At 40.0% G+C, this 27,647-nt stretch overlaps 1 protein-coding gene across 1 annotated transcript; it reads left to right on the top strand.

The window, feature by feature from the left end:
• Positions 1–34: 34 nt before the first annotated feature.
• Positions 35–27,561, top strand: rev1 (REV1 DNA directed polymerase). The gene is made up of 22 exons (XM_088353287.1): positions 35–187; positions 4,669–4,744; positions 6,462–6,591; positions 10,078–10,246; positions 10,323–10,775; positions 11,441–12,156; positions 12,231–12,326; positions 13,439–13,555; positions 13,637–13,754; positions 13,834–13,962; positions 16,259–16,413; positions 17,196–17,315; positions 17,390–17,610; positions 18,397–18,569; positions 18,656–18,873; positions 21,225–21,406; positions 22,434–22,697; positions 23,663–23,762; positions 23,847–24,052; positions 24,124–24,274; positions 25,619–25,721; positions 25,799–27,561. The coding sequence occupies exons 2-22, from the start codon at positions 4,679–4,681 to the stop codon at positions 25,908–25,910; spliced, it is 3,999 nt and encodes a 1,332-aa protein (XP_088209413.1). The 5' UTR covers positions 35–187; positions 4,669–4,678; the 3' UTR covers positions 25,911–27,561.
• The last annotated feature ends 86 nt before the right edge of the window (positions 27,562–27,647 follow it).

Raw genomic sequence — 27,647 nt, 5'->3', positions numbered from 1 at the left:
TTATACACACTAAACGAGTGCAGACGACTGAGGATGGAAAGCAAAAAGGATCATCCGAGAAGCGACAGCAACCGAGACCTGTCGGGATATAATGTCACCAAATCAGGATTTTGAATGGGAACAAAGAAGGAAAAGCTGTGTGCGATCAATTTGATTTCAGCGTTCGTGGACGGCTTCGTATGCAGAGGCAAGTGTGCTGCAAGGCGAACCGACACTTCATTTTGACAGCACAAAAGGTTGACCACTTGTCATGTATGTCACATGGTTTGGATCCGAGGCGACGATTTTGTCTATTTTCTTCGGCGTTAAACGTTCTGGCTCCTCTCGCCTATTTCGCCATGAACTTAGATGAACTCTGCATAAATGTGCAGTAGTGTCGTGCTATGCTAATGCTAGCTAACAAAGTATACGCCACGGTTTGCTTTTGTTTTTAAGTTGAACAAGAGCTGCAGGCGTTCCCTGGCATGCTTTTAGAGTTTGCATGTACTCTGATGGACTTAAGTTGACTTTTTTGGATATTGCTCGAAAATTAATTGCACCAACGTGCACAAACAGGGTGGTCTTGTTTTACAATCGTCTAGCAAAAAGTATGGAATCACCAGTCACGGGGAAGCCCTCACTCAGACATTCTTTTATGTAGAAAAATACTCAGATCACAAACATGAAACAATCGTAAGGAAACTCAAAGAAATTAAGAAAACGCATTGCAATGGTTAGTAAATGTTCCTTTTATAGAGCAAGTGCAGGGAAAAAATATGGAATCATGAAAAACAGACAAAGAAATAACAATCAAAACGTATCACTAGTATTTAGTAGCACCACCTTTGGCTTTTATGGCAGCTTGCAGTCTCTGATGCATGGACTTGATGAGTGACAAACAGTATTCTTCATCAATCGGGTGCCATCTCTTTTTGATTGCAGTTGGCAGATCATCTTTGCAGGTCGGAGGCTTGCTGTGGACATTTTTTGTCAATTTCCACCACAGGTTTTCAATTGGGTTGAGATCAGGGCTATTTGCAGGCCATGACATTGACCTGATGCGTCTTTCTCCAAAGAATGCTTTTACAGTTTTTGCTCTGTGGCATGACGCATTGCCATCTTGGAAAATGAGTTCATCATCCCCAAACAGTTTTTTCAATTGAAGGAATAAGACGACTGTCCAAAATGTCAATGTCAACTTGTGCATTTATTGCAGATTTGACCACAGCCATCTGCCCAGTGCCTTTGCATGACATGCAGCCCCATATCATTAAGGACTGTGGGAATTTGAATGTTTTCTTTGGGCAGTCCTCTTTGTAAATCTCACCAGAATGGAACCAAATGAAAGTTCCAGGATCATCACCATGTCCAAATCAGATTTGTGACTCATCACTGAAGATAACCTTCATCCAGTCATCCACAGTCCATGATTGCCTCACCTTACCCCATTGCAGTCTTGTTCTTTTGTGTTTAAGCGTCAACGATGGTTTCCTTTTGGCTATTATATATGAAAATCCCATTTCCTTTAGGTGATTTTGCATGGTTCTGTCAAATATATTGACCCCAACTTTCTTCGATTTCCTCTTCATTTGGCTTGTTGTGCATTTTTGTTTTCAAGACATATGGCTTTTAAGTTGTTTGTCTTGTCGCCTACATATCTTGCTTGGCCTACCAGTGTGCTTGACTTTAACAACCTTCCCATGCTGTTTGTACTTGGTACAAATCTTCGATACAGCTGACTGTGAACAGCCCACATCTTTGGCGACCATACGAGTAGAGCTACCTTCTTCAGGAAGTTTGACGATCTTGCCTTTTGTCTCAAGAGACATCTCTCTTGTTGGAGCCATGATTCTTGCCAATCCACTTAGTTTAGGAGCCCTACAAGATGTGATAACTGCAAAGTTTTTAATTGCTGGCTAACGAGCATACTTAATCCAGGCCAGGTGCCCAATTAAGGATAGGAAATTGACTAGTTGTGTCCTTATTTTCTACTCAAAATGCACTGATTCCATATTTTCTTCCTCAGAATTGAGGCCAGATTTGTTTCCCTGCACTTGCTCTATAAAAGTAACATTTACTGACCATTGCGATATTTTTTAAAATGTATTTTTCTGAATGCCAATATGTTGCACTTGGGAATGACCTTGCAATTGTTTCATATTTTTTCTACATAATAAAATGTCTGAGAGAGGGCTTGCCCAAGACTGGTAATCCCATATTTTTTGCTAGGGGGTTTATATCCAAAGTCTGGTCCGGGGGGCAGTTACGGCCGTGATCAAACTTTTACTTATACTAGTCATAAAATTAATCATTTGTGGCCTGCCAGTAATGTGGACCTCAGTTTTAAATAAATATGTTGAAAAAAACATTTCACCAGATAATGGCAGTCGCCCTTTGGCTTTCTATGAGACTTTTGTGAAAATTGGAGCTCTTTTTCACAGAAATCTGAAACGACTGCATCTGCCGAAATGGCCAAGTGTCTGTGGTTGTTTCCAGAGAATATGATACCAAGAGGCACTACCAGACATAGCATGCTGACTACACAAAGCTAACTGGAAACAAACACTGTGAAAAGGTGAAGCAACTGAAGCTGTTTTAATGACACAGGGGCGCTTTTCCATTGGGGTGGTGGAGCCGGTATCTTGTCTTCCAGGGGAAGGGGCGTCAAAAGTGAGAAGCACTGGACTTTGATAAATAAAAATTAATCTGTGCAACCAATACGCTTGAAAAAGAAATGTTTGAGAGTAACATTTGCTAGTGTACCGAAGCAATATTGTTAACCCACGATGAGGTTGTTGTCTGCTACCAGCGACCGAGACGATCCAGAGTAGAGCCGAAATGGGCAAAAAGTCATCGGTCTAACGAAAAAATGTTTTTCTTTTTTTCCCCCGTACAAAATTCTTATACAGCGTACACAATTTGAAATGATCAAAAAATCTTATAAAATATGTGTAAAACTTGTTTTATTTGTATGTTATTGTCAGATGCAAGTTATTATTAATTCCAGCTGTTTTTAGAGAACCAGCTGACTCTTACTCTCTGAGAGTACAAGAGAGGTAGGAAAGAGAGACTGAGAGAAAAAAAGGGAGAAAGAAAAAGAAAGACTGAAAGAAAAGTGCAAGAGAAATAAATGGAGAGAGAAAGAAAGAGGTCAGAAAAGAGAAAACAACAGAGAGAAAATCGTGTGTAAAAGAAGGGAGGGAGAAAGAGTAAAAGAACAGGGTTCCTACATATCCTAGAAAAGTCTTAAAAGGTAAATAATTCATCATTCTAAAAAAAGACGCTAATTCGCATTAAAATGTATTCAATCTAATTTTTAAAAGTCTTAAAAATGTCAACAGAATAATAAGATTTATATTTGTTTGAACAAAAAAGATTTAGTCCCATTTATCAATAGATAGATAGATAGATAGATAGATACTTTGTTCATCCCCGAAGGGAAATTCACATTTCCAGCAGCATCCCTGAGCTGAGAACAATCGAAAATAACACGGGAGCTGCTGGAGTGGCTGCCATTCGTGACGGCGCCGGAAGAAAAGATTCAATTTGAATCATGTACAAACAAACAAACAATTGAATCATGTACAAACAAACAAAATATTCATAATAAAATGGGGGGAAAATATTATTACTTATCTAGTGTAAATGTTCAACTAATATGCGGGTAGAAAACTGCCTTTGTCATTGAGACTTCTCAAAAGAAGAGTTTTGCAGTCAAATATTTTGTACAGTATTGTACTACTTATAATGGTGTATGAGATGATGAAATACCATTATAAATAAAGATACATGAACTATTTTTTTTTTTCGACGTGACTTAAGCTGGTACATTGAAGTAGCGGGTGGATGCAGAGGGGTTGGAGACAGCAAATGTAAAATAGATTTAGTTATTCTATAAAGATTGTCAGGCCCTTGGCAGATTTTCTTGCTCTAATGGCCAACTTATTTTTAAAAATAGGCCCAATCGAATTGTTTTATTAATAATTCACAGATTAACTTTGGTGGTAAACTGGTGTGACCACAATAACAGAACTATTAAAACGGGTATGTGGTTTCAGTCGGGCTTTTCATAGTAGACGCCTGTCTTGGGACTACCCACAATACACAGCAACCTCGGACAAAGACCTTTACTTTGGACCATGAAAAAGTATCAATTTAATGAGAAGTGGCTGTCCGATGAACGATTTTTTGCCATGGCAAAAAACTGTGCCTGGTAATGTGTACGAGACAAGATGTATTGTTCATGCAAATTGTTTGTTTTATTTGTTTCAATTAAGTTTTGTTCTCGACTTAAATAAAAGTCTTAAAACGTCTCGAATCTAACTTGCCTTAAGCTGTAGGAACCATAATAAAAGGAGAAAAGGGAGAACGAGAGAAAGGACATGGAGAAAAAGATTAAAGTGAAAGAAAGAGAAAGAATGAGTGAAAAAGTAGACAAAATGAGAGACAAATAGAGAAAAGGGAAAGAGAACCAGAGACTGAGAAAAAAAGGAAAAAAGAGCCTAAGAAAGTGAGAAAAAGAAAGAGCAAAAAAGAGAGCGTTAAAAGGGAAACTGAAAGATAGAAATAAAAATACAAAGACAGCGAAAAGAAAAGGAACCGCATGACTCCCCTCTTTTACAGCAATGTAAGGTTACCTGCAGTATTCTTTGCGGTTTCTGTTTTTGATGTGTTTTTCTCTGTTTTTAGGTAGCTCAGTATGAGTCGAGATGTGTGGACCAAGAAGAAAGCCGATGCCAGCGGGGACAATGGTTGGGCTCAGAGGGTGAGCACTACAAGTAGTGTTTCCCATTGAATTTTGTCGACAGTCTAGAGGAGTCCTGCGGCTGCTCCCCCGGATAAAATGTTGTACATTTTAAATTCACATTCATCAATCTGGTTCAGTTTTAGAGGAAAACGAAGAAGCTAGATCCATTGTGAATTTGTTAAAGTATTTAATCATAAATTCATTAGTTATGAAAGGCACAGCAAACAAGCCACAGCCAAAAGGCATGGTGAACAAGATGGGGTATAATAGGCAGAGATGGTGGGTCTGATCAGCACGTGGTCTTATTTGCCAGCTTAATTTCCCTCACCAGATGTAGTTTCACAGAGGTCAGAGCCTATCTTCTGAAGAAAACTAAAGGAGGAATGGGAATTGTTACCCACATATACCAGTATCATCTGAATAATCTTACAGGGGATTATTCTCCCTAATCGTGGTAAGCAATGGCAAAGCTGAACATACAAGAAACCCACATCACTATCAAAAAAAGGTGTATGGGCTAACATGGCAGTATCCCCCCCACCCAACCAACTCCCCGAGACCCCGTAGCTATCAACACTGCCCTCCAGTAGTCAAAAAAAGCATTTGGTTTGCATTTATTTAAATCATAAATTTTGATAAAACTGCCTAGAGCAGTGTTGGGACCCAAATTGGGTCACATGCCTCTTTCTCGTGTGTCGTGGGCCCAAGAAAACAAAAAGAAACTGAGGGTCGATGACACTCCTAAACAGTAGATGGCTAAAATGCCCTGCAAATGTAAGTTGAGAACCCGCTTTTTCACACTAAAGAAAAAAAAAAACAAGAACGTTTATTTACATATGTTGAGCATGGCGAAATCCATATACTGTAATGTGTCAATCACGGTCCATCCAATAATTCCAACAAAAAGCCTTTAATCCCCCCAATCCTTTAATATTTTTTCTTCAAAAAAGGGGCTCTGTCCAGGGATAGTGGATCGCGGCCACCCAGATGCTGTTCATTCGAGGCGTAAAAAATACAACAAAAAAAGGCAGCAAAGCATGTCAAAATTTGTTGAAAACTCAATCGTTTGGTTGTCTTTCCCTTCTTAGCTGCTGTTTCTGACCAATGTCCAAACTCTGCACCGATAATCAAGGAGATGAACTAATGTGGATGCAGAAAAAATATGAATAGTTTGTACTTGCGGTTGGCAAAAACAAATCATTTGTTAATGTAAAGCAGCATACTCATTCCGGAATACGGATTAGAATTAGAAATGTCTTTATTGTCATTGGACTGAATAACCTATACTTTTTGTTGAATAACCTATACTTTTTGTGGACAATATCTCTGTATTATTTGTAATTGCAACATCCTTTGCTGTCTGGTAATCCTGAAAGGGGGATACCACATGTGCGGTCCCTTCTCATGTTGAGGTTTTTGAGTTTTTCCTTGCCCTCATGTTGGTTCCAGATCAGGGGATGGTGTAATAATATCTGAAATAATAGTCTGTGCAATAACCTGTGCAGCCCTTTGAGACTCTTTGTGATTAAGGGCTATACAAATAAAAATGACTTGACTTGACCTGACTTGCTCTCTTCAATAGTCAATTGGGGATAATGGATCGCAAGCCACAGGCGTGCATTGTATTGTAGGCTGTATGTTTTACATGCCTGCTGTAAAGTGTAGCATTATATGGTACACTGTGTCGCTTCATTTTTTTGTTTTGTTTTCCCATCATTTTAATTCTTCTTCTCAGGGTGGCTACATGGCAGCCAAGGTGTCCAAATTGGAAGAGCAGTTCCAAAGTGACGCTCCAAGAGAAAAACAAAAAGGAAGATCTTCTAACATTTTCACTGGAGTTGCCATTTATGTGAATGGCTACACAGGTGACTTGTCTTCACATTTTGCATTTGACATGAGATCATGCTGCACACTAAGTTCAGGCCTCAAAATTTGATTTCTCTACCTGCCCTAAATAGCGGTGCAACTAACAACTATTTCAATAGTTGACTAGTCATTGAAACGATTAGTCAAATATTAAGATGACTAACATTTTTTTCTTGAATTTAGCTTGACATTGATTTGTGGCAAATTATAATAAACTCGAGAAAAATGGGTACTATGAAAAATACGCATTTTATTGAACATTGACTACAAAAAGCTAATTGGAAACAAACGCTGTGAAAAGGTGAAGCAACTGAAGCTCTTTTAACGACATGGATTTGTAGAATAATTAAATTTTTAAAAATACTATCTAAAGACAAGTAGGCATAAGTCGAGACAAATCCATAAGACTCTGTCCATTTAATGGCACAGGCAAATATATTATCAATTCAAATCAAGTTACCATTTTTATCCCATTAAACCAACAAATAGCCTATTTGCTACAATACAACAGTAAAGAAAACAAATCTAATCTCCTTTTTGTGAAGTACATTCAGTGGTCAACCACAATGTCTCTGAAAAAAGTATTTATCGGTTCTCAACAGCTTGAAATCAATCGGTAACAAGTGACATTTGTTCCTCGAACCGCATGCATTAAATTTCAAGTACGTTTTTTAGGCACAGCCCGGCATAACGTTAAAGCTCTCTTTTATAGCATGTATACGTGTATTAAATGTACAATACAGGGAGTGCAGAATTATTAGGCAAGTTGTATTTTTGAGGATTAATTTTATTATTGAACAACAACCATGTTCTTAATGAACCCAAAAGTCTCATTAATATCAAAGCTGAATATTTTGGAAGTTGGAGTGGGGCTTTTTTAGTTTTAGCTATTTTAGGAGGATATCTGTGTGTGCAGGTGAGTATTACTGTGCATAATTATTAGGCAACTTAACAAAAAACAAATGTATACCCATTTCAATTATTTATTTTCATCAGGGAAACCAATATAACAGCTCAACATTCACAAATATACATTTCTGACATTCAAAAACAAAACAAAAACAAATCAGTGACCAATATAGCCACCTTTCTTTGCAAGGACACTCAAAAGCCTGCCATCCATGGATTCTGTCAGTGCTTTGATCTGTTCACGATCAACATTGCGTGCAGCAGCAACCACAGCCTCCCAGACACTGTTCAGAGAGGTGTACTGTTTTCCCTCCTTGTAAATCTCACATTTGATGAGGGACCACAGGTTCTCTATGGGGTTCGGATCAGGTGAACAAGGAGGCCATGTCATTAGTTTTTCTTCTTTTAGACCCTTTCTTGCCAGCCACGCTGTGGAGTACTTGGATGCGTGTGATGGAGCGTTGTCCTGCATGAAAATCATGTTTTTCTTGAAGGATGCGGACATCTTCCTGTACCACTGCTTGAAGAAGGTGTCTTCCAGAAACTGGCAGTAGGACTGGGAGTTGAGCTTGAGTCCATCCTCAACCCGAAAAGGCCCCACAAGCTCATCTTTGATGATACCAGCCCATACCAGTACCCCACCTCCACCTTGCTGGCGTCTGAGGCGGACTGGAGCTCTCTGCCCTTTACCGATCCAGCCACGGGCCCATCCATCTGGCCCATCAAGACTCACTCTCATTTCATCAGTCCATAAAACCTTAGAAAAATCCGTCTTGAGATTTTTCTTGGCCCAGTCTTGACGTTTCAGCTTGTGTGTCTTGTTCAGTGGTGGTCGTTTTTCAGCCTTTCTTACCTTGGCCATGTCTCTGAGTATTGCACACCTTGTGCTTTTGGGCACTCCAGTGATGTTGCAGCTCTGAAATATGGCAAAACTGGTGGCAAGTGGCATCTTGGCAGTTGTACGCTTGACTTTTCTCAGTTCACGGGCAGTTATTTTGCGCCTTGGTTTTTCTACACGCTTCTTGCGACCCTGTTGACTATTTTGAATGTAACGCTTGATTGTTCGATGATCACGCTTCAGAAGCTTGGCAATTTTAAGAGTGCTGCATCCCTCTGCAAGATATCTCACTATTTTTGACTTTTCAGAGCCTGTCAAGTCCCTCTTCTGACCCATTTTGCCAAAGGAAAGGAAGTTGCCTAATAATTATGCACACCTGATATAGGGTGTTGATGTCATTAGACCACACCCCTTCTCATTACAGAGATGCACATCACCTGATATGCTTAATTGGTAGTAGGCTTTCGAGCCTATACAGCTTGGAGTAAGACAACATGCATAAAGAGGATGATGTGGTCAAAATACTCATTTGCCTAATAATTCTGCACTCCCTGTAGATGTAATCAAAACCATACCGGCTTGATAGTTACTTGAATCTTACAGAGGGGAGTAAGACTTTCTTTCAACCGCGTTTTAAATGTTTGTGCCTCACCGGTCTACCGCCATGATACGCGAGGCCTGCTTTACAAATTTGGCAAGTAGTCTTTTTATTGGCCGTCGCCAGGGTATAATGTTCCGAAACTTTAACACTATTGGTGTTGATGCCGCCATTTCTGGATGTTTATTTGACCGCTTGAGATAGACGCTATTGGCAATTGCATAAACGCGACTCTCAGCTAGAGGTAAGATCTTTGGACCAAACCCGGAGGAGAATCTGCACAGCATGCATTGACTTTTACTCGAGTAGTTATTTAGATGACTGCTTTTTACTTCTACTTGAGTAATATTTTTGTTAAGTAACAGCACTTTTAGTTGAGTAACACACTTCAGCGCTGCACTTTGGCGCCAAAGTTCTATTATTCAGATTAATTTATCATAAAGAACACGCTCACCCAACTATCAGTAAATCCAAAGAAGATTTAATCCTCTGTGTCCCAGTAAGATGCGCCGCTTCCTCTTTCCACCTCTACGTGGCTTACGTCAGATGTCATTTCAGTTTCTCGCCAATAGCTTACAAGCTTTACAAACTTTCTTTCTGCTTATCGGACAATATTTTTATTTATTTATTTTTTTTGGGTGCAATTTCGTTCGGTTTCATTTTGCTGCACTTCGTTGAAATGCGCACTTCGGCGCTGCACTTCTAAGTGCACACTTGATTCGAGGGACCCAAGTAAACCCCAAGCTGGGTGCTTCAGCCAAAATGCGCTCTTCAGCGCCAAAGTAAAACTTCTGGGTTTACTCTGGGCACAGTTCCTCAAGTCAATTGGTCGAGTTCGGGCTTATATACCAGCAGGCAGGGTCAGGCTGAGCCCGATCTTACCTCTACTCTCAGCAGAGATTATATTCATGTAGGGATGTCTGGAAAAACGTGTCTGGCGACACTGGTCAACATTGAAATTCGTTGTCAACAATTTCTATTACCGATTTTTGTTGACTTTTTCGACTAATGTTAAAGCTGTAGTCCTAAATCTGTTAACCATACCACAAAATGCATCTAAAAATATGTTCGAATGTATGCCACCAACACCTGCTGTGAAAATGGACAACTGATGTTTGATGATGTTTGTTTTGTGAGTAGAACCAAGTGCAGATGAACTCCGGAGGCTGATGATGCTTCACGGTGGGCAATTCCATGTTTACTATTCCCGCTCGAAGACCACGCACATCATCGCCAACAATTTGCCCAATTGCAAAATTCAAGAGCTCAGAGGGGAAAAGGTGATCAAGCCGGGATGGATCACCGACAGGTGAGTCACAGTGCTCCCATTCTGGCAACATTTGAGAATAACTATATTATTCTATTCTTTTTTTTTATCAAAACAGCATTAAAGCAGGGCATCTTCTCCCTTACTTGCACTACCAACTGTATGCTAAACACAAGGGGCCACTGTTTTCGGCTATAAAGCAGCGTCAGACCTCAGACATCGCTGGACCTAGTCACAGTCATCGCAGTGTTCCTAACCAGGAGACTTTGAATGAGAGTAACGTCTTTCACAAAAAACAAGGCTCCTGTCAGAAGATCCCCTCATCCCACTTGCATACTAGTCCTTCAGCATCCTCTCACCCAGACCCTGAGAACAGCCACTTTAGTGTTGAACCGAAACACTGCAACAATTCCAATTCCCACAACTTGCTATTAAAATCAAGCCCCTTAAAGAGGCCACAGTCGGGCATTTTATCACCTCATGTTCTCCAGCCACAGAGTGCAGACCAACCTGAACCTCAGACCTCCTGCAGTATGAATCCGAGGACAAACAAGGAAGCGGAAAAAAGAGCGTGAGTATATCCGTGAGGGAAACAAATGTTTTACATGTTATTGACATCAGAGCTCATTGCACGAAATACATAACAAATTACTGTATTTTCCACACTATAAGACACACTGGATTATAAGGCACACCCCAAAAATAGCATTTTGTCATATTCTTCATACATGTCATAGCTTGTCGTAGCTCAGCTGCAGTAAGCCTCGCATGCAGACCCGATATTTCTATTTCTCCTGCTGCCGCCTCAGTCCCTTCCCGGACCCGAAAAGAATCCACAAAGGACCCGCTCGTGATCACCGTTTTTTTGTGCTCTTCTGACATTCCTCCGAGTCTGCTTTAATTGCTGAATTTAAACCAAAAGCTAGCTACCGCTGTGCTTTGCAATTTGTTTTGGATGGACACATTGACATATGCACCCGCTGTGTGACTGACTGCATAGACTAGCCATACACAGTTAAGCACACCCACAAAATACACACACACTTTGCCCCATGATAGCATTTGCTGTGTGCTGTCTGCTGAACGCAATGCACGATACGTGGATTTCAAGGACCATAAAGACAATTCAATTTCAAATCCACAAAGCAGTGAAGCACTGAAAACCCGAAGAGCAAAGTAGCGAAGCATTACCCTATCCTCTTCTTGTTATCCTAATCATTTGAATTTGCCTTGCAGGAACGGCTCATTTCAGACCTCAGCTGCACACTCGATAACAGAGCACATCAAAGCCCTTTCACCTCTCTTTAACGGACATACTGTTAAAAATGGTGCCTTAAAGTCGAAGAACCTGGTCAGCGACAAACACTTTGTCCACAAGGACCTGCATAATTGCAGAATGGCGAGCCCTGAAAGAAAAGACATTTCCCTCGACAAACTAGACCCATACGAGTTCCCTAACAGTCCGCCGAAGCAGTCCGAACTGCTGTCTGTGGGTCTAGAAGAATCCTGTTCAAAAGATGCACTTAAAACAACGCAGGAGACATCTGGTGAAACTTACTTAAACACTGAGGATATTCCCATTACCCCATCATCTCACGCACACGCCCCCCCACGCTTGAATGGAAGTCACCACGATGCCTTTTCATCCCACCCTGTCTCCGAAAGCAACTCAACAGTCCGGCCTCTTTCCATCACAGCCGCGTCGGGATCTCCCCAACCTTGTCCTAACGCTGTGCCGGCGGAATCTGCGGCTCAGTTTTTGGCTCAGACTAGCGGATTGATCTCGGAGTACTATGCTCACTCGCGTTTACACCAGATCTCCACATGGAGGACCGGCTTCTCCCAATACGTCAACGAACTGCACAACAAGCGAAAGGCGTCCGGGGTTGCTTCCTTTCCGGGCAAGGAGCGACTTCGAAAATCTGTAGCCCAACGAGCTTTTGATAGCCAAGGTTGGAAAATGACAAACTAGTATTAAATTTCTTATTTGTAAAATCCTTTCCCTGTTTGTTTTTCCGATTGTTAGACACGACACATTTTCCAGCGAAATCTTGCATCCTCCATGTGGACATGGATTGTTTCTTTGTTTCTGTTGGAATCCGACATCGACCTGAACTCAAAGGTGAGTCTCTTTTTTTTAGGGTTTGTTCGGGTATTTTCCTGTTGTGATTTCAAAGTTTGTAAAGTGCTTGAATCTTGGCTGAAGTGCGTGTAAATGCGTGAAATTGTTGCCATGTTTCGTAACAAGTTTGCTTAAAAATGACGCCGATACTGCTCTATAGTGTCTTCACTTAGCAGTTGCATTCTTTCTTACCTTGTGATTAACAGTAGTTGGCATTAGTTTGTATGGCATTGTCCTATGAAGCGTCATCACCCACTCAGGGTTGCGCCCAAGAGGTCAGGTGCCTGCTACACCTAAACAGTGTACAAGGAAATGTTTATTAGTGCAACGATTACATATCAATTATGGACCAATCAAAACATTTGAAGTAGTGTTTCCCAGTTGTAAATTGAAAGAAGAACTTCCTGCAACTGAAAATATAAGTTACATATTTCCCATTTTTACCCAACACCTATATGGTCTCAAAAATATTTACACACGTATTGTTGAGATCCTCAAATATATTTGCGAGTTACTCTAAAAGTCATACATTTTGATAAATGCACACGCAAGATTCAAAATTGTATCTGTATCTATATTTGTGGCTCTGCAAAATCGATGTTTCACCCCGGATTTTTTTTATTTCATGGTACTGGGGAAATTGGAAATTTTTCATTGAAACCCCTTAAAATGTGCTTAAATTTGGCCATGAAAAGGAACCCTGCATCCATTATCTCAACTGGTTAAGTGCTAGCCTGCCACACACAAGGTTGTGAGTTTGATCCCCACATAAGCCAACTGAAACTCATTTAAAATCCTCAGTGCTAATAACTAGTTTAAGCTTCTCCTATGAAAGCTGGCACTTATTTTTTTCACCATTTTTAAAAAACTTCCCCACTTTTTATTTCATTTTTGTTCTTCTTTAGGTGACATTGAACATCATTTTTTCAGCTTCCAGAAATTACATAAAATCAAAAAATGCAAATATGAATAATTCAGTTTAGTTAAATAAGCAAGGTACTAGGAAAAACTGTTAACATTGATAATACAAAAAAATGGAAATATCCCTCTCAGCAATTTATAAAATCAACAAAGTGGAAAAAAACAGGAATTTGTGTTTCCTTCCCTCTCAGGCAAACCCGTAGCTGTGACGAGTAACCGTGGGCATATGCATGTGCCTTTAAGACCAGGTATGAACCAACAGTTGGAGCAACAATACTACCAGACTAAACACACCCTTGTTTCACCTGGTGAGGATGGTTTTACATTCAGAACTTTAACCTACTGAGTGTAATCTAATTATAAAAGATGCACCTTGGTTTCTCTCACAGGCAAGGAGTATTTACTTGATGCCACTCTGCAGGAGTGCGCGGGAGCAAAGACTAATGGAGGAGACCACGATGCTGCTCTATCCATGGCCGAAATTGCTTCATGTAGTTATGCTGCAAGGTGAGACGTTTTTATGATATGGTAATTTCAGACAAAATGAACTTTCCTGACAAACTGCTGCAATGACATTCACTCGCAGGCAAGCGGGTGTAAAGAATGGGATGTTTTTTGGTAAAGCCAAACAGCTTTGTCCAACTCTGCAGTCAGTTCCATACGACTTTGACGCCTACAAAGAAGTGGCCCTCACACTTTATGAGACTTTGGCTAGGTAAGAAGAAGTCCACTATAATTTTAACAATAAGTACCAAGGTGTGTTGAATGTGCATTTTTTCCCTTAGTCCCAGCATCGTGAACATTACTTAAAACAAAATAGTAAAGTGGTACCTCTTTATGCGAGTACGTCTCAATTTTATTTGCAACAAAAAAATTCTCGCTATACTGAGGAATATACAGCTCATTAGCCCTCCCAAAGGCTACCACTAGAAACTGCTCACCACTTGTGACTGTTCACCACCAGCATCAGCTCTTTCAGTTTGCACATACAAACTACTGCAGTCAAAAAAATGCTGCTGTAAATTTAGAGGATGTCAAACTCTGATCGGCTCTGGTGCCAGACTTCCTGTTCTAAGGCAGGCCGGATCAGTAAAATAATGTCTACCTCAAATTTTTAGCTTTGTTTTTCATTACTGTACTTTATCATTCAGCCTACGATAGTAACTTACTCTACATATTACATACACGGATGACATGGGAGCAAGAAAAACTGTATACACCAGATCAGAGTTTAAATAGGCAATACGAGATCAGCTTTTTAAAAAAAAATCTCAAATATGAACTGATCACAACGTATAATATACGGGGAAAAAGTATAAGTTGACAGGTATATGAACTCTGTGACTCCTTCTTGCAACTGCCCCTAACCATTTCTCCACAGCACGTGCAAACCTTAGTTATGGCGCTCATGCAGTGTTCATTTTACCTCTGAAAAGTGATGGGTCCCGGGTACTCGCATGCTCAAAAAATCTATGGGTCCCAACAGAGATCTATGCGTCCCCAAAATTTAGTGTTATTGAGGTTGAAATTGTAAATCGGCGACAAATATATAATATAAATCTATATATTCATTCAGTTTTAATCATCAAATTATTAATTCATTTTCTGCATCAAATTATTGTTGGTAATATACCGATTAAAGGGATAACCACAAACCTGTCTTTTTTATTTTCTCCTTTTATACTTCATTTTTTTTCTTAACTTCTTTATACAACATAATTCGTTATATCAATCATCAAAGCAAGTGAGCCGTTTGAGAGACGGCTCTTTTTAATGAGTTGAGCCAAAAAAGCCCGTTCTCTAAAAAAAAAGACGGACTTCCTTTCACTATACAACTCGAACTCTTTTGACTTGATTGATTTGCCGTTTCGTGATCGTCGGTGTATACCGGATGGTACCCATCATTGACAAATTTGCGTTTTTCCGTACAGATTTTCTCGTACGTCGTACACGTCTTAAAATGCATAATAAATATACTTTGTACGGCAAAAACGTAGTTTGATAGGTATGAATTTCTCCGCCGTTTTTTGTGCCATAATTATTGGCGTTGTTAGCACTTTCTGCATCATGTTTCGACTTATTACTGACACTGAAGAAATTACCAATTTTGTGTTGATTTTCACCTAATACTACCTTTTTTTTGGAGGCATACTTAACCTTCACTCAACGACAAGCACCACAAAATTGACGTAATCTCGAAGCAACGAGATCGGCGTGCAGACGAAAACTCGAACCGCGAGACCAAAACAACAATGGCGGATCTGCCTGACGAAAAGTTTGGAGTGCAGTAAATCTTTGTTAAAAAAAAGGTAATTGGGTAATAATGACAATTTTGTGGCAAAAAGGTTGCGTCCCGGGGACGCACGTTGATTTGAGACTATGCGTCCCCAGCAAAAATGATGCGTCTAGGACGCAGGGACGCGGGCAAACGAGAACACTGCTCATGATAAACTCGCATTTTATTTAGTTAATAAATAGGAAATGATCTGCATTTATATAGCGCTTTTTAAGTCACTGAAGACCTCTCAAATCCCTTTACAATGTGCTTCACTCTTAACCATTTTTACACACACTAATAGTGGCTTCAGCCATGCAGGGTGATGCGGGGCATTAGGGGTTCAGTGTCTTGCCCAAGGACACTTTGACATTTAACTCTGAGGAGCCAGGGAATTGAACCTGTAAGCTCTCATTCCCAAGACGAGCATTCTACCTCCTGAGCTCATATCATATACTTTATTTAAATATGTTTTGTGATCCTGAAGATGTAATTTATAGCTATTTGGGGTTGTCTTGTAGTTTTAAGAGGACTGGCGTGGACCTATTAGTTTTTAGACATTTTATATCGGAAAAATTCCCTCGTACATGAGCAATTCGAGCTACAAGCACGTTCCTGAAACAAATTGGGCTCGTAAGGAGAGGTACCACTCTAGTAGCCCCACCTAATACACTCATTTTACCACTAAGACGATGAACTAAGAAATGTGACATTATACACTTTTTTTATGTTGTAGTTACACTCATGACATTGAAGCTCTGAGCTGTGACGAAGTACTCCTCGACGCTTCTGCTCTAATAGCAGAGTTAGGTGTCGATCCAGAAGATCTGGCCAAAGCCATTAGAGCAGACATCAAGGACAAAACGGGTTGCTGTGCTTCAATTGGCATGGGTAGGTTTGTCTTTTTGTGTTCCAGTTAAAGCAGGGATCGGAGTCAGAAAAGCAGAATATTTTGTTTTATATAGAATTTTTGAGAGCCATACTATAAATTTCAGACAAAATTCAACAGATCCACCAAACCTGCTCGCCAGACTAAAGCTTATTCTTCAGCACATTTTATTTCACTCTGTGACATCTGATGATTGGATAAAATCTATAAGAAAATGATGCCAGAGCCTGTGTCCCATATCAACAAATATACCACTCTAAATGCATCTCTCCCGCAGTTATTTAGATCTTTGAGACTCATTTTGACTGTCATTTTTGTCGTTAATAATGGTTTCAAAACAAGATGCGGCCAACCGAGAGTGATTATAAAAAACGGCAGAAAATACTGCAAACGAGAAAAATACAGATGTATTCAGGGATTTGCCCCCTACCTCCCCCTACCGCTCACCCAATGGAATTGCTTAGGGCGCTTTGCTGGCATTTTTGGGTGTTTACAGTTTGTTCTGTGGGTTTTAATGAAGTGTCTCAACGGTGAACATAGATTGTTTAATTAGCTTCCATATAAAGGATTATTTAGAGATGTACAGCCAACACGGGGCCTATTGTTATAACATTATAACTGTAAACTGTAGCTGAAACTTTGCCCTATATATTTTGGACCCAACCGTTGGCTTATTGTGTTGATTTGTATAAAAAGACCCATACCTGGCTTGCGATCCATATGTTCCCGACCCCTGACTTTAAGCAATAATTTTGAATTCTATTTAACTAATGAATTTCTTTAGGTTCCAACATTTTGCTGGCTAGACTTTCGACACGCAAGGCCAAGCCCGACGGTCAGTTTTTCCTAAAGCCAGAGGAAGTGGATGATTTTATCAGGGACCTGCCGGTCACCAGTTTACCAGGTACTTCTTGTTTGTAATGATTAACGCTTGCCTTCCCAGCTTTTTGAAGAGCTTTATTTTTATGTATTTTCCAGGTGTAGGGCCTGTCATGGGCCGAAAGTTAGCAGCGATTGGGGTCAAGTCATGCGGGGACCTCCGCCACGTTTCCTTGACTCAGTTACAGAAAAAGTTTGGGCCACGGTCTGGACAAACACTATTCCGTTTCTGCCGAGGTCTTGATGACCGACCAGTCCGTTACGAAAAGGAGAGGAAGTCTGTATCGGCAGAGATGAACTACAATATACGCTTTAAAAAGGTAATCACAGCACTTTATGTGGCACCGACGCATTCAAAGTAAAGGTACGATCTTGAGCCGGAGCCCGTCCCGAATTTCGAAAGGATCAACCCTAAAATAATTAGGTTCGGGTTAGGCCGGGCCTCGCTCTCGCTCTCTTTTTTTTTTTTCAATACATGTATTTTTATAAAAATGTATACTTAATTGATGTTGGTAATACTAAACAAAAATATATTCATAGAAATATATTAATTGTAAAAAGAAGAAACAATTAAAAAAATCTCCGCCTAATATTTTCCCATTATTGTTCTTCTTGTTCTCTCTTTCTCTCTTAAATTGCTGCGCAAAATTCTCAAGGATATACTGCTGCTGCTGTTTATGGGACAACCCATCAAAATGACCGTCAACCCTAAAATTAATCTGTCAATGATGGAAAATAATTGGTTAATATAACCTTTGCAGAAACAGAAATATAAAAGATAAAAACATTCGTACAGTCTTGATTCTGTTAAAAAAGATGGGGTTTAATTTGTTTCCATAAATCCCCTCTCCTACTACGGAATCCTCACACAAATAATAAGGAAATTTCAGGTTTGCTTTGGGTTCGGTCCTGCAAATCAAGTTATCGGTCGGGCTTGGGCTGGGTCGGGCTTTAATACCTGCGGGCCTGGGTCGGTTCGGGCTGGATTTGTTTCAGGCCCAATCTTACTTCTAATTCAGGGAAGTTTTCTAGAATTCTTCCCCCTAAATTTCCAGAGGCATTTCTGTATTTTCATACTAAAAACACATTTTCATACTGCTGTTTAGGTAGACGAGGCAGAGTCTTTCTTATCCAACTTGTCCATGGAGGTGCAGCGACGTCTACAGGATGCCGGACTGCAAGGTCGCAGAGTGACGCTCAAGGTCATGGTCCGCAAGGAGGGCGCACCCCAGGAGACAGCGAAATATGGTGGCCATGGGATATGTGACAACTTTGCCAAGTAAGGAGTGAATCATGTTAATTTGGGAACATTTTCAAATGACTTGTTTACGCATTCCACTTCCTTTTATCTCATCCTTTGTTTAGGACAGTGTTGTTAGCACAGTTGACAGACAGTGGCCAGCTGATTGCAGCTGCAGTTATAAAAATGTTTCACGCGATGAAAATACCAGTAGAGGACCTTAGAGGTCTGGGCATCCAAGTACAGCTCCTCGAGGGAAGTCACTCTTCTCACAACAATGTCAACGGCCTTCGGACACGCTCCATCAAAGAATTGTTGTTCAGCCATGCCACATCCAGCAAAGGTGGGCATCCTTTGTCACTTTTCAGTAGTACCGATTCCAGAATGACATAGCCTTGCCTCGAACTTGGGGGTTGCTTTTTTGTTAGACTTTCTCAATGCTATGTGTTTAGAATGGAAATAGTTTGGAGAACTCTCTCAGATTGTATGAGTGTCTAGGCAACTCGAAGCATCACTATTTTCTGGCCTACACATCTAGGCCTTTCTTAAGTGGTCTTTAATGCACTCGGGCAATCAAACAGAAAGGGCAGACTACTGCATATGCTGGGAAGTTGTTAATTTAACTACAGCAGTCTCAGCAACGATCCTGTACCGGGCTGTGTGTCATTAAGTACAGGGCCGCACAGAAAGAAATAAAAGTTGCCTTGTTTTAGAAAAAAGTTGACTTTTTTTTTGTTAATACCGGAAAGAATGTGCACGTGTTGCACATAAAGTTTTATGACAGTATATTACCGTAATTGAGCAAACATTGATCGCTCAAAAAATACACTGACCACATTTGCACAACATTGGATGCAACGGGAATTGAACCCAGATGGCAGCAATGAGAGCGCCGAATCCTAACCAATAGACCACTAGGGGTGTAGATGAGATGTCCTACCATGTAGACTACTCATGGTAGGACATTTTTGAATCTGTGGGGCCATAGTTCAACTGAATTATTGACAATGTAACCTATGAACACAATATTAACCATCTGGATCAGAGCCGAAATGGGCAAGACGAGATTGTTTACCCACACCCACCTCTGGTAGAAAATTGTTATACGGCGTACACAATTTGAAACAATCAAAAAATGTATAAAATACTGGGAAAACATATAAGTTGACAGCGACCGTGGGGTAAATAAGTAATTGTGCAAGTTTTCACACCCAAAATATTAGAGGCCTGTAATTTTCAACATGGGTAAACCTCAACCATAAGACAGGGAATTTGAAAAAAAAAAGAAAAGAAAATCACATTGTTCACATCTCAATACTTTATGTACCCTTTGTTGGCAATAACGGAGGCTAAACGTTTTCTGTAACCATTCACAAGCTTTTTGCAGACTGTTGCTGGTATTCTGCCCCATTCCTCCATGCAGATCTCCTCAAGAGCTGTGACATTTTGGTGAAACACAGACTTTCAACTCCTTCCACAGATTTTTGAGGGATTTAGCTCTGGAGACTGAATAGGCCACTCCAGGAACTTGAAACACTTCTTACGAAGCCACTCCTTTGTTGCCCTGGCTGTGTGTTTGGGTTGATTGTCATGCTGAAAGACCCAGCCACATTTCATCTTCAAGTTGACATTCTGTGGTCTGTAAAGCCCTTTGAGACTCCTTGTGATTAAGGGCCATACAAATAAACATGACTTGACTTGACGCCCTTGCTGACGGAAGGAGTTTTCATTCAAAATCTCCCGATACATAGCCCTCTTCATTCTTCCCATTACACAAATAAGTCGTCCAGGTCCTTTTGCAGAAACCGCCAAAAGCACGAGGTTTCCACCCCCATGCTTCACAGTGCGTATGGTGTTCTTTGGATACAATTCAGTATTCTTTCTCCTCCAAACACAAGAACCTGTGTTTACCAAAAAGTTCTATTTTGAATGCATCTGACCAAATGGTCTCTAGCGAACCGCAGACAGGCCTGGATGTGTACTGGCTTCAATATGGGGACACGTCTAGCAGTGGCAAATTTGAGTCGCTGGCGGTGCATTGTGTTGCTCATAGTAGCGTTTGTTATTGTGCTACCAGCTTTCTGGAGGTTAATCCCCTACGACCGCCGTGTGGTTCTGGAATTTTTGCTCACCGTTCTAATTATTCCGACGCCACAGCTAAGATCTTGCATGGAGCCCCAAATCGAGGGAGATTATCAGTGGTCTTGTATATTTTCCATTTTTTAATAAAGGCTCCCATAGTTTATTTATCTACACCAAGCGTTTGACCAATTGCAAATTCCATATTCCCCAAATCATATTTGCCCCACTGTATGCTTCAACAGATGCACAGTTGTGTTCACTTTAATAATGAGTAAAGTTTAAGTACAATATTTTTATCCTGTCGCCAGCCTCCTGGTCAGTGGTAATGTCTCACTGCCCTAAATCATTATACATATAATATATAGTATAATGTGGCGTGTTAACTCTTCTGTGAGCTGTACTTTGCAATCTAGTTACATAAATTAACATCTTGAATCATTGCATAGTTTAATGCCTTACACTTGTTGTAATAGAAATGTAATGAAGCTAAGGCGAGCAAAGAGATGTTGAGAGCCTCCACTACTGGACTCTAATAGGGACGCAGATTTGGGTCTTTATTTCATCTAAAGTATTCACAGTTTACAGTTTAATAGTTTTATATCCGTGTCACAGATGCTGGCATCAAGAAATATCAGGAAAAGATGGCCCCTGTCCAAGCTGTGTCACCTGGCTCCGTTGAACATCCTCAGTCTCCCAATGCATCACATCCATCAACAAGCAAGGAACATGAAAAAACACCCCAAAAACCAAGAACACGTCTTGATTTCAGTATAGAAATCCCTTCACCTTCCCAGGTGGGTGCAAAATTTCATTCCGGGTACATACAGGTGCTTGAAATCCTTGAGAATGCTTGAATTTGAAATGTTATTTTTTCGTTTTAAGGTTTGCAAAGTGCTTGAATTTTGGTTGAAGTGCTTGTAAATGTTTGACATTTTAGCTTTTTCTCGGCAGTCTGACCAAGCTGTAAATATAAAACATAAAACACGTTTGCTTTAATGACGCCAACAAGCCTGCTCTGGTGGCTTCAGTTTAAAATTCAATTTCTTCCCTCGTGAATAACGGAAGTTGGCATTAGTTTTTTTTTCGTTGTCATTTTAAGCGTCATTGGCCACTACAAATAATGTGTGTCCAAGAGGTGCAAGATGCCAGGAGGCTGCTATATCAATTAACAATGGCTTAAAAGCGGGACATTACAAACAACGACTACAACGTGGAACATAACCACACGCAACAGGCTGCACAGTTTTAAGATTCAGCCCTTTAAAACAGGAGAGTCAGCTCTCTCCTGTCACATGAAAGGTATTTCATGGAGATAACTAGCTTAACTAAGATGTTTTTTTGCTAACTGTTTGCTACATGCTACACCTAAACAGGGCACTCTCAAATGACATGTATTGGTGCAAGGATTACAAGGATTATGGACATTTATTATGGGCTATGTAAAAAATTAAGACAGTGTTTCTCTGTGCTAAATTAAAGTATGAATAAATTCCTTCAACAGAAATTATAAGCTTCATGTTACTGTCATTTTTACCCAACACCTATATGGAGAGAGATTTGTCTCAAAAACAAACATATTGGCGATTTACTAAAATCGTAACTCTTGATAAATACGCACACAAAAATTAAATCACGGATATAGTTGTGGTTCTGCAAATTTCGCGATTTTTTTTCTATTAATGGTACTGGGGAAAATTGCACAATCTGCTTTATAGGTGCCTAAATTTGGCCATAAGAAAGGTGCACGAGCCCTGTATGATTCAATTTTTGTTTTGTTTTTTTCTTGACACATATGCATACTCTGTTAATATGATTTTCAAGGTGGATCGATCGGTGTTGGAAGCCCTGCCTGCAGAGCTGCGATTACAAGTTGAACAGTCCTGGACTTGTATAGAAGGAAAAAACACAAAAGATCAATGTCCTGCAGGCGTAGAACCCTCAACTCCCAGGACACGGCAGGCCTCCCCTTCGTGTCCTCCTCCTGCACTGAACAAGCACCCACCACCACCTGGCGCTCTAGTGCTGCAGATTCCAAACCAGCCGGACAGTCCAGGAATTGTTTTGGAGTTGCCTGACTACTCCCAGGTACACAAACCTTATTTATGGAGATCACTGAATCTTTTGGTGAAAAAATGAATGCGTCTGCATGAAACGCTAATTTTAAGTCTGAACTTGATAGTTATTTATGTTCATAAATGTAGAGAGTTTCTTCCAGTGTGGCATTTCCTTTCAGATGTATTCATTCATTCATTATCTGCACCGCTTATCCTCAGTAGGGTCGTAGGGGTGCTGGAGCCCATCCCAGCTATTCTCGAGCAGTGGGCAGGGTACACCCTGTACTGGTTGCCAGCCAAGCGCAGGGCACACAGACAGACAACATACTCGCTCATTCACACTTACGGACATTTCAAACCGGCCAATTAACATGACATGCATGTTTTCGGGATGTTAGGGGAAACCGAAGTGCCCGGAGGAAACCCACACAAGCACAGGGAGAACATGCAACCTCCACACAGGAAGGTTCGATCTCACAACCACAGAACTGTGCTGCAAATGCGCTAACCACTGCGTTGCCATTCTGCCCAGATGTATTCATTTGATGGTTAATTTCAGTTTCTCCAGTTGGTTTGATACATGTCACATATTGAGCATTTAACATAAAAACAATAGAGCGTTTTATGAAATAGATCAGTTACTAAGTCACAAGCAGTGCTTCAGTCTTCTCTTTTGACGTTATGTTAAAAAAGTTCAAGAAAATTCTCCAAATAAAAATTACTCTAGAACTGTTAAAACTTTAACTGTTATACTTAACTGGAAACAAAACCGGAAGTTTTCATTAAACATGTTAATGTTATAATGTCAAAAACAACCACCATTGTAAACATTTGACTGACTACAGATCTACTGGCAAGCATCGTGAGAAAATTGTTAAGGCAGACAAAATACAAAAACGAGGCCTGGGACCTAACTTCAAGAAGCTGTTTGTATACTATATTGGCGGATTACATTAACTTCAAATTAAGTAGTATTTTCCTTCTCTATTGTTGCAGGTTGACCCAGATGTTTTTGCGGCTCTTCCGAAAGAACTCCAGGAGGAACTCAAGTCTGCCTACAACCGTGCCGCAAATAACTTCCCACAGACAAAAATGTGTAAGACTTTGACGTCTCAACATGTATTTGTTGTGCACTCTTGTATTTTCTTGCAGTTATATTCTCATTCCTGTTTGCCCACAGTGGAGCAGAAGAATGCACTATTACAGCTGAAGCAGGCAGTAGGAGTCAGCAACGGACGCTTGAAGCGGCGATATAAGAGGAAAAACGCCGCAAGCCCAGCCAAAAAGGGCTCATCGCCTCAAAAGAAGCTCAAACTGAATAACAGCCCTGCCAAAACGGCTTTGTCACCTTTTACAAAACTCAAGGAGCCTATAAACGTCATCAAGGTAAATTCTTGTTTATTTTTTGTGAAGATGGAACGTTCCCGGCAAACGTGTAGTCTCCTTTTCTCACACAGGCTGAAAATGGTCAGTCCACATGCTCCTCAAAACACGATTTCTCAGATCCTTTGCCAAAATGTATCATTCGCCCTCCACCTGCATTGGCAGGAGCCTCTGAGCTACCGGATATCAAAACGCTGCTACGTGAATGGGTGACAACCATGACAGGTATGCAATTCTGCTTATATGTGCAGGCATAGAATTCAAGAATCAAAGAGCATCTCAAATATTACCTTTTTTAAAATTTTATTTTTCTATTCTTTTTTTCTTTAAGAAGTTTAAAGGACACAGGGTTCGTACGGGTACTTGAAAATAAATGAATTTGAATTGTGTTTTCAGGTTTGGAAAATTGCTTGAATTATAGGTGAAGTGCTTGTAAATGTTTGAAATTGTTGCAATGCTTCTAAGTAGTCTGACTTGATGGGCCACACATTAAATGAAGAAAAACAAAACAATTTTTACTTAAAATGACGCCGATACTGCTCTCTGGTGGCTTCTCTTTGCCATTGCATTTCTTCTTCTTCCCTTGTGATTAATGTCAGCTGGCATTAGTATGTATGTGGTCGTTATGTGAAACATCATTGTTTTTACGCATCGCTGTTACTTAGCCAATAGGCAGAATGGCAGAATTCATGTCAGTTTATACCTACCGATTGACAGAAAAAATGAATAAGCACAAAGAATGTGCTAGCAGCAAGATAAAGGCTTTCTTTTAATGATCAAAGTTACAAAACAACTTTCTTTTGATCAGTGCTAAAAATGCTGATGCACTTTAGAGTAGAGAAATTTTAAAAAAAAAATCTTTAAAAGTGGTTGAATTTGGCCAGGAAAAAAGCCATACAAACCCCGCACTCTTTAAAAAAACTAAACCTTTTGAAAGGCAAAAAATGATGAAAAAAAACTGGTGCCGTTTGGTCACTTCTAGTCTCTGTAGGACTTTATGCTGGAACTCACCTCCTGTTACTATGGTACCAACAGTTTGTTCCACCTATCCTCCTGTACTGCTCCACTTGTTTTTACCTTTCTCTACGTCACGAACCAGACCAAACTCACACGTATCACATACACAGCATGTGAAATCATTGGCCTACCCCATATTATTAACTTTATGACAAATGCTGCAGGCCAGTAAAAAATTGTTCAGGGGCTGTAACTGGACTTTGCACATGCCTGGCCTACCCATACCCAACCTATCAGACTTTAATAACGGGTCCATCATCTCACTGGCAAACACAATAGTTAGTCCTGGATATCACCAATACTTCATCCTGCTACCGTCAAAGGCCCAGATACGGTACAATAAGGTTTAGAAGAGCCAGACTCGGGGAAAAGCCTCATCCCCACTTCCAAAAAAAAGGCCCCGCTGGCCCATCAAATCAGTCTGCCCTCATCGTCCCACTGTCATATGATTGTCATTCTGCTGTTTTTGTAATATAATGCCTGTTGTTTTCCTCGGGTACAGTTGGTGGAAGTGAATTTCCCTAAAGGGACCAATAAACCTATGTTTTTCAGACCCCATGGAAGAAGACATCCTGCAGGTGGTCAAATACTGCACGGATCTAATTGAAGACAAGGATCTAGAGAAGCTTGATCTGATCATAAAATACATGAAGAGGCAAGCTTTGAGAATTAATCATGTAAATTGCTTCCTATTAGCACCAAAAACAAACATGTGGGCTATCTTTTGCGCAGGATCATGCAGCAGTCGCTGGAGTCTGTGTGGAGCATGGCCTTTGACTTCATTGTGGACAATGTGCAGGTGGTTGTGCAGCAAATGTATGGTAGCATGCTGAAAATCACATGACGATCATCATGCGAGGTTTTCCTGTTTTTTCTAAATTTTAACTTTTATTCGGCCAACTGCTTTCTATTGCACAGAGATCACATCTTATTGCTGGCCAACTGTATTGACACTTTTTTTATCATATTCCTTTTTAGCACAAGCCAAGTGAAAAATGCAAAAGCCATGATTGTATGTAGAGTCAGTTTTGCAAACATGCATCATTTTCTTATCTTTAAAAACAAAAAAAGCCAAGTGAAGGGAGGACATTTTACAGAGGTTTGCCTATGTCTTTTCTAATTAGTTTTGGTTTATAGAAAACAGTGGAGCCTCCCAAGTGGGACATAATGCAAAGCGAATTTGTTTTTCTATCGGGGTAGTAAACCCTTTTTTTTACCTTTGCAGTCCATTTTTTATGTAAATTCCAAATGTTCTTAGATTTCATGCAAGCCGGAAGACACGCTGTTAACCACTGAGAAACAGTAAAGCCTGACAGACCTCAAACGGTGGCAGTAGGAAGACTAAGCAATATTTTTAACTGCGTGTCGTATAATTAGAATTAATCCTGTTGTAGCAACGTGACTTACAAGAGTTTGAAGTTGTGAAAGACGTAAATGTATCATTTGCATTAAACTGTGTATGCATGACAGTGATTTTTGCATTTACACAGAAAATTACATACTTTGCATTTTGCTGAAAACATTGTAATTGTTTCCCCGTAAACTTGAATCGTAAGGTATCAACCACGAATGAGATTACCCCCAAAACAAGTCAGCCAGGCAGGCTAATCTTCAAATATTCAAAACTTCTGTTCATGGAATTATCTAGTTACCAGTAGGTACTCATAACGCTTAATGCTTGTGTTAAGGTTAGCATGTGCTAACTCGCCTTTTCATTGGCGGCATTACCAACACATGCTAAATCCTTATTTATTTTTCGGTTACGCTTGACATAAATAAACTTTGAATTTTACCACTCTTGGCAAGTCACACTTCTGAGGTCCCACTGTGTTTTACAAATATATTCCAGTTTAACTTAAAAGGCTTATCCTGTGATGGAATTCTCTTTAATTCTGATCATATCCAATAATAATCTAAAATGGTGCAAAAACATCTCTCCTTTTTCTGTGACTTTTACAAAATAAAGTGCCAAATGCTTGTAATTTAAGTATGTAAATAATTGTATTTTTACTGTACTTGTTCAATGATGGAAGTAAAGTATTTACTTCTTGTATTGTTTACATACAGTGATTACTTAGTAACTGCAAACTGAACATTTTAGTTTTTGGAAGAAAGGACTTAAAAGGTCAATCGTTGCTCATCACTACTCGGTAAAGGTTTTTAATCAAGTGTTGGAAAAGATGTTCCTTTTTTTGTAGCCCAATTTTATATTGCATGACTTTAGCCAACTAATATTCAGACCAACTCTTTTTGGTTGTAAAGAAAAACAAACTTATGCAAACCAAATTTGTGAAACATTTACGTTATGAATGTTTGAGAAGCGTCCGTTCGATTTCTGAATTGATGCTTCTTCTCTTTTTCTGGTTGGTGAAAGCAAATTGGCCTGGTTTTGGATTGGGCCAAATTTTATCTTTATAAATCTGGCTTGTGCCTGAAGACCTGAAGCTGTGAACGTTTTCTAAAGCTTGATTATAATAAACTAACTTCTGAAGTTATTGACTTTGTCTTCTTCAAGTCTCGAGCTTTCAGTGTCTAATTTTTGTCTGAACTGTTACAATGGAGTCCTACGTCTAAACCGACA

This window comes from Urocampus carinirostris, chromosome 14, assembly GCF_059441175.1.
Source record: "Urocampus carinirostris isolate Australia breed hairy pipefish chromosome 14, RoL_Ucar_1.0, whole genome shotgun sequence".
In the NCBI taxonomy this organism is placed as follows: Eukaryota; Metazoa; Chordata; class Actinopteri; order Syngnathiformes; family Syngnathidae; genus Urocampus; species Urocampus carinirostris.
The sequence above is the reverse complement of the archived record's forward strand: the minus strand, read 5'-3'. Positions and strand labels throughout refer to the sequence as shown.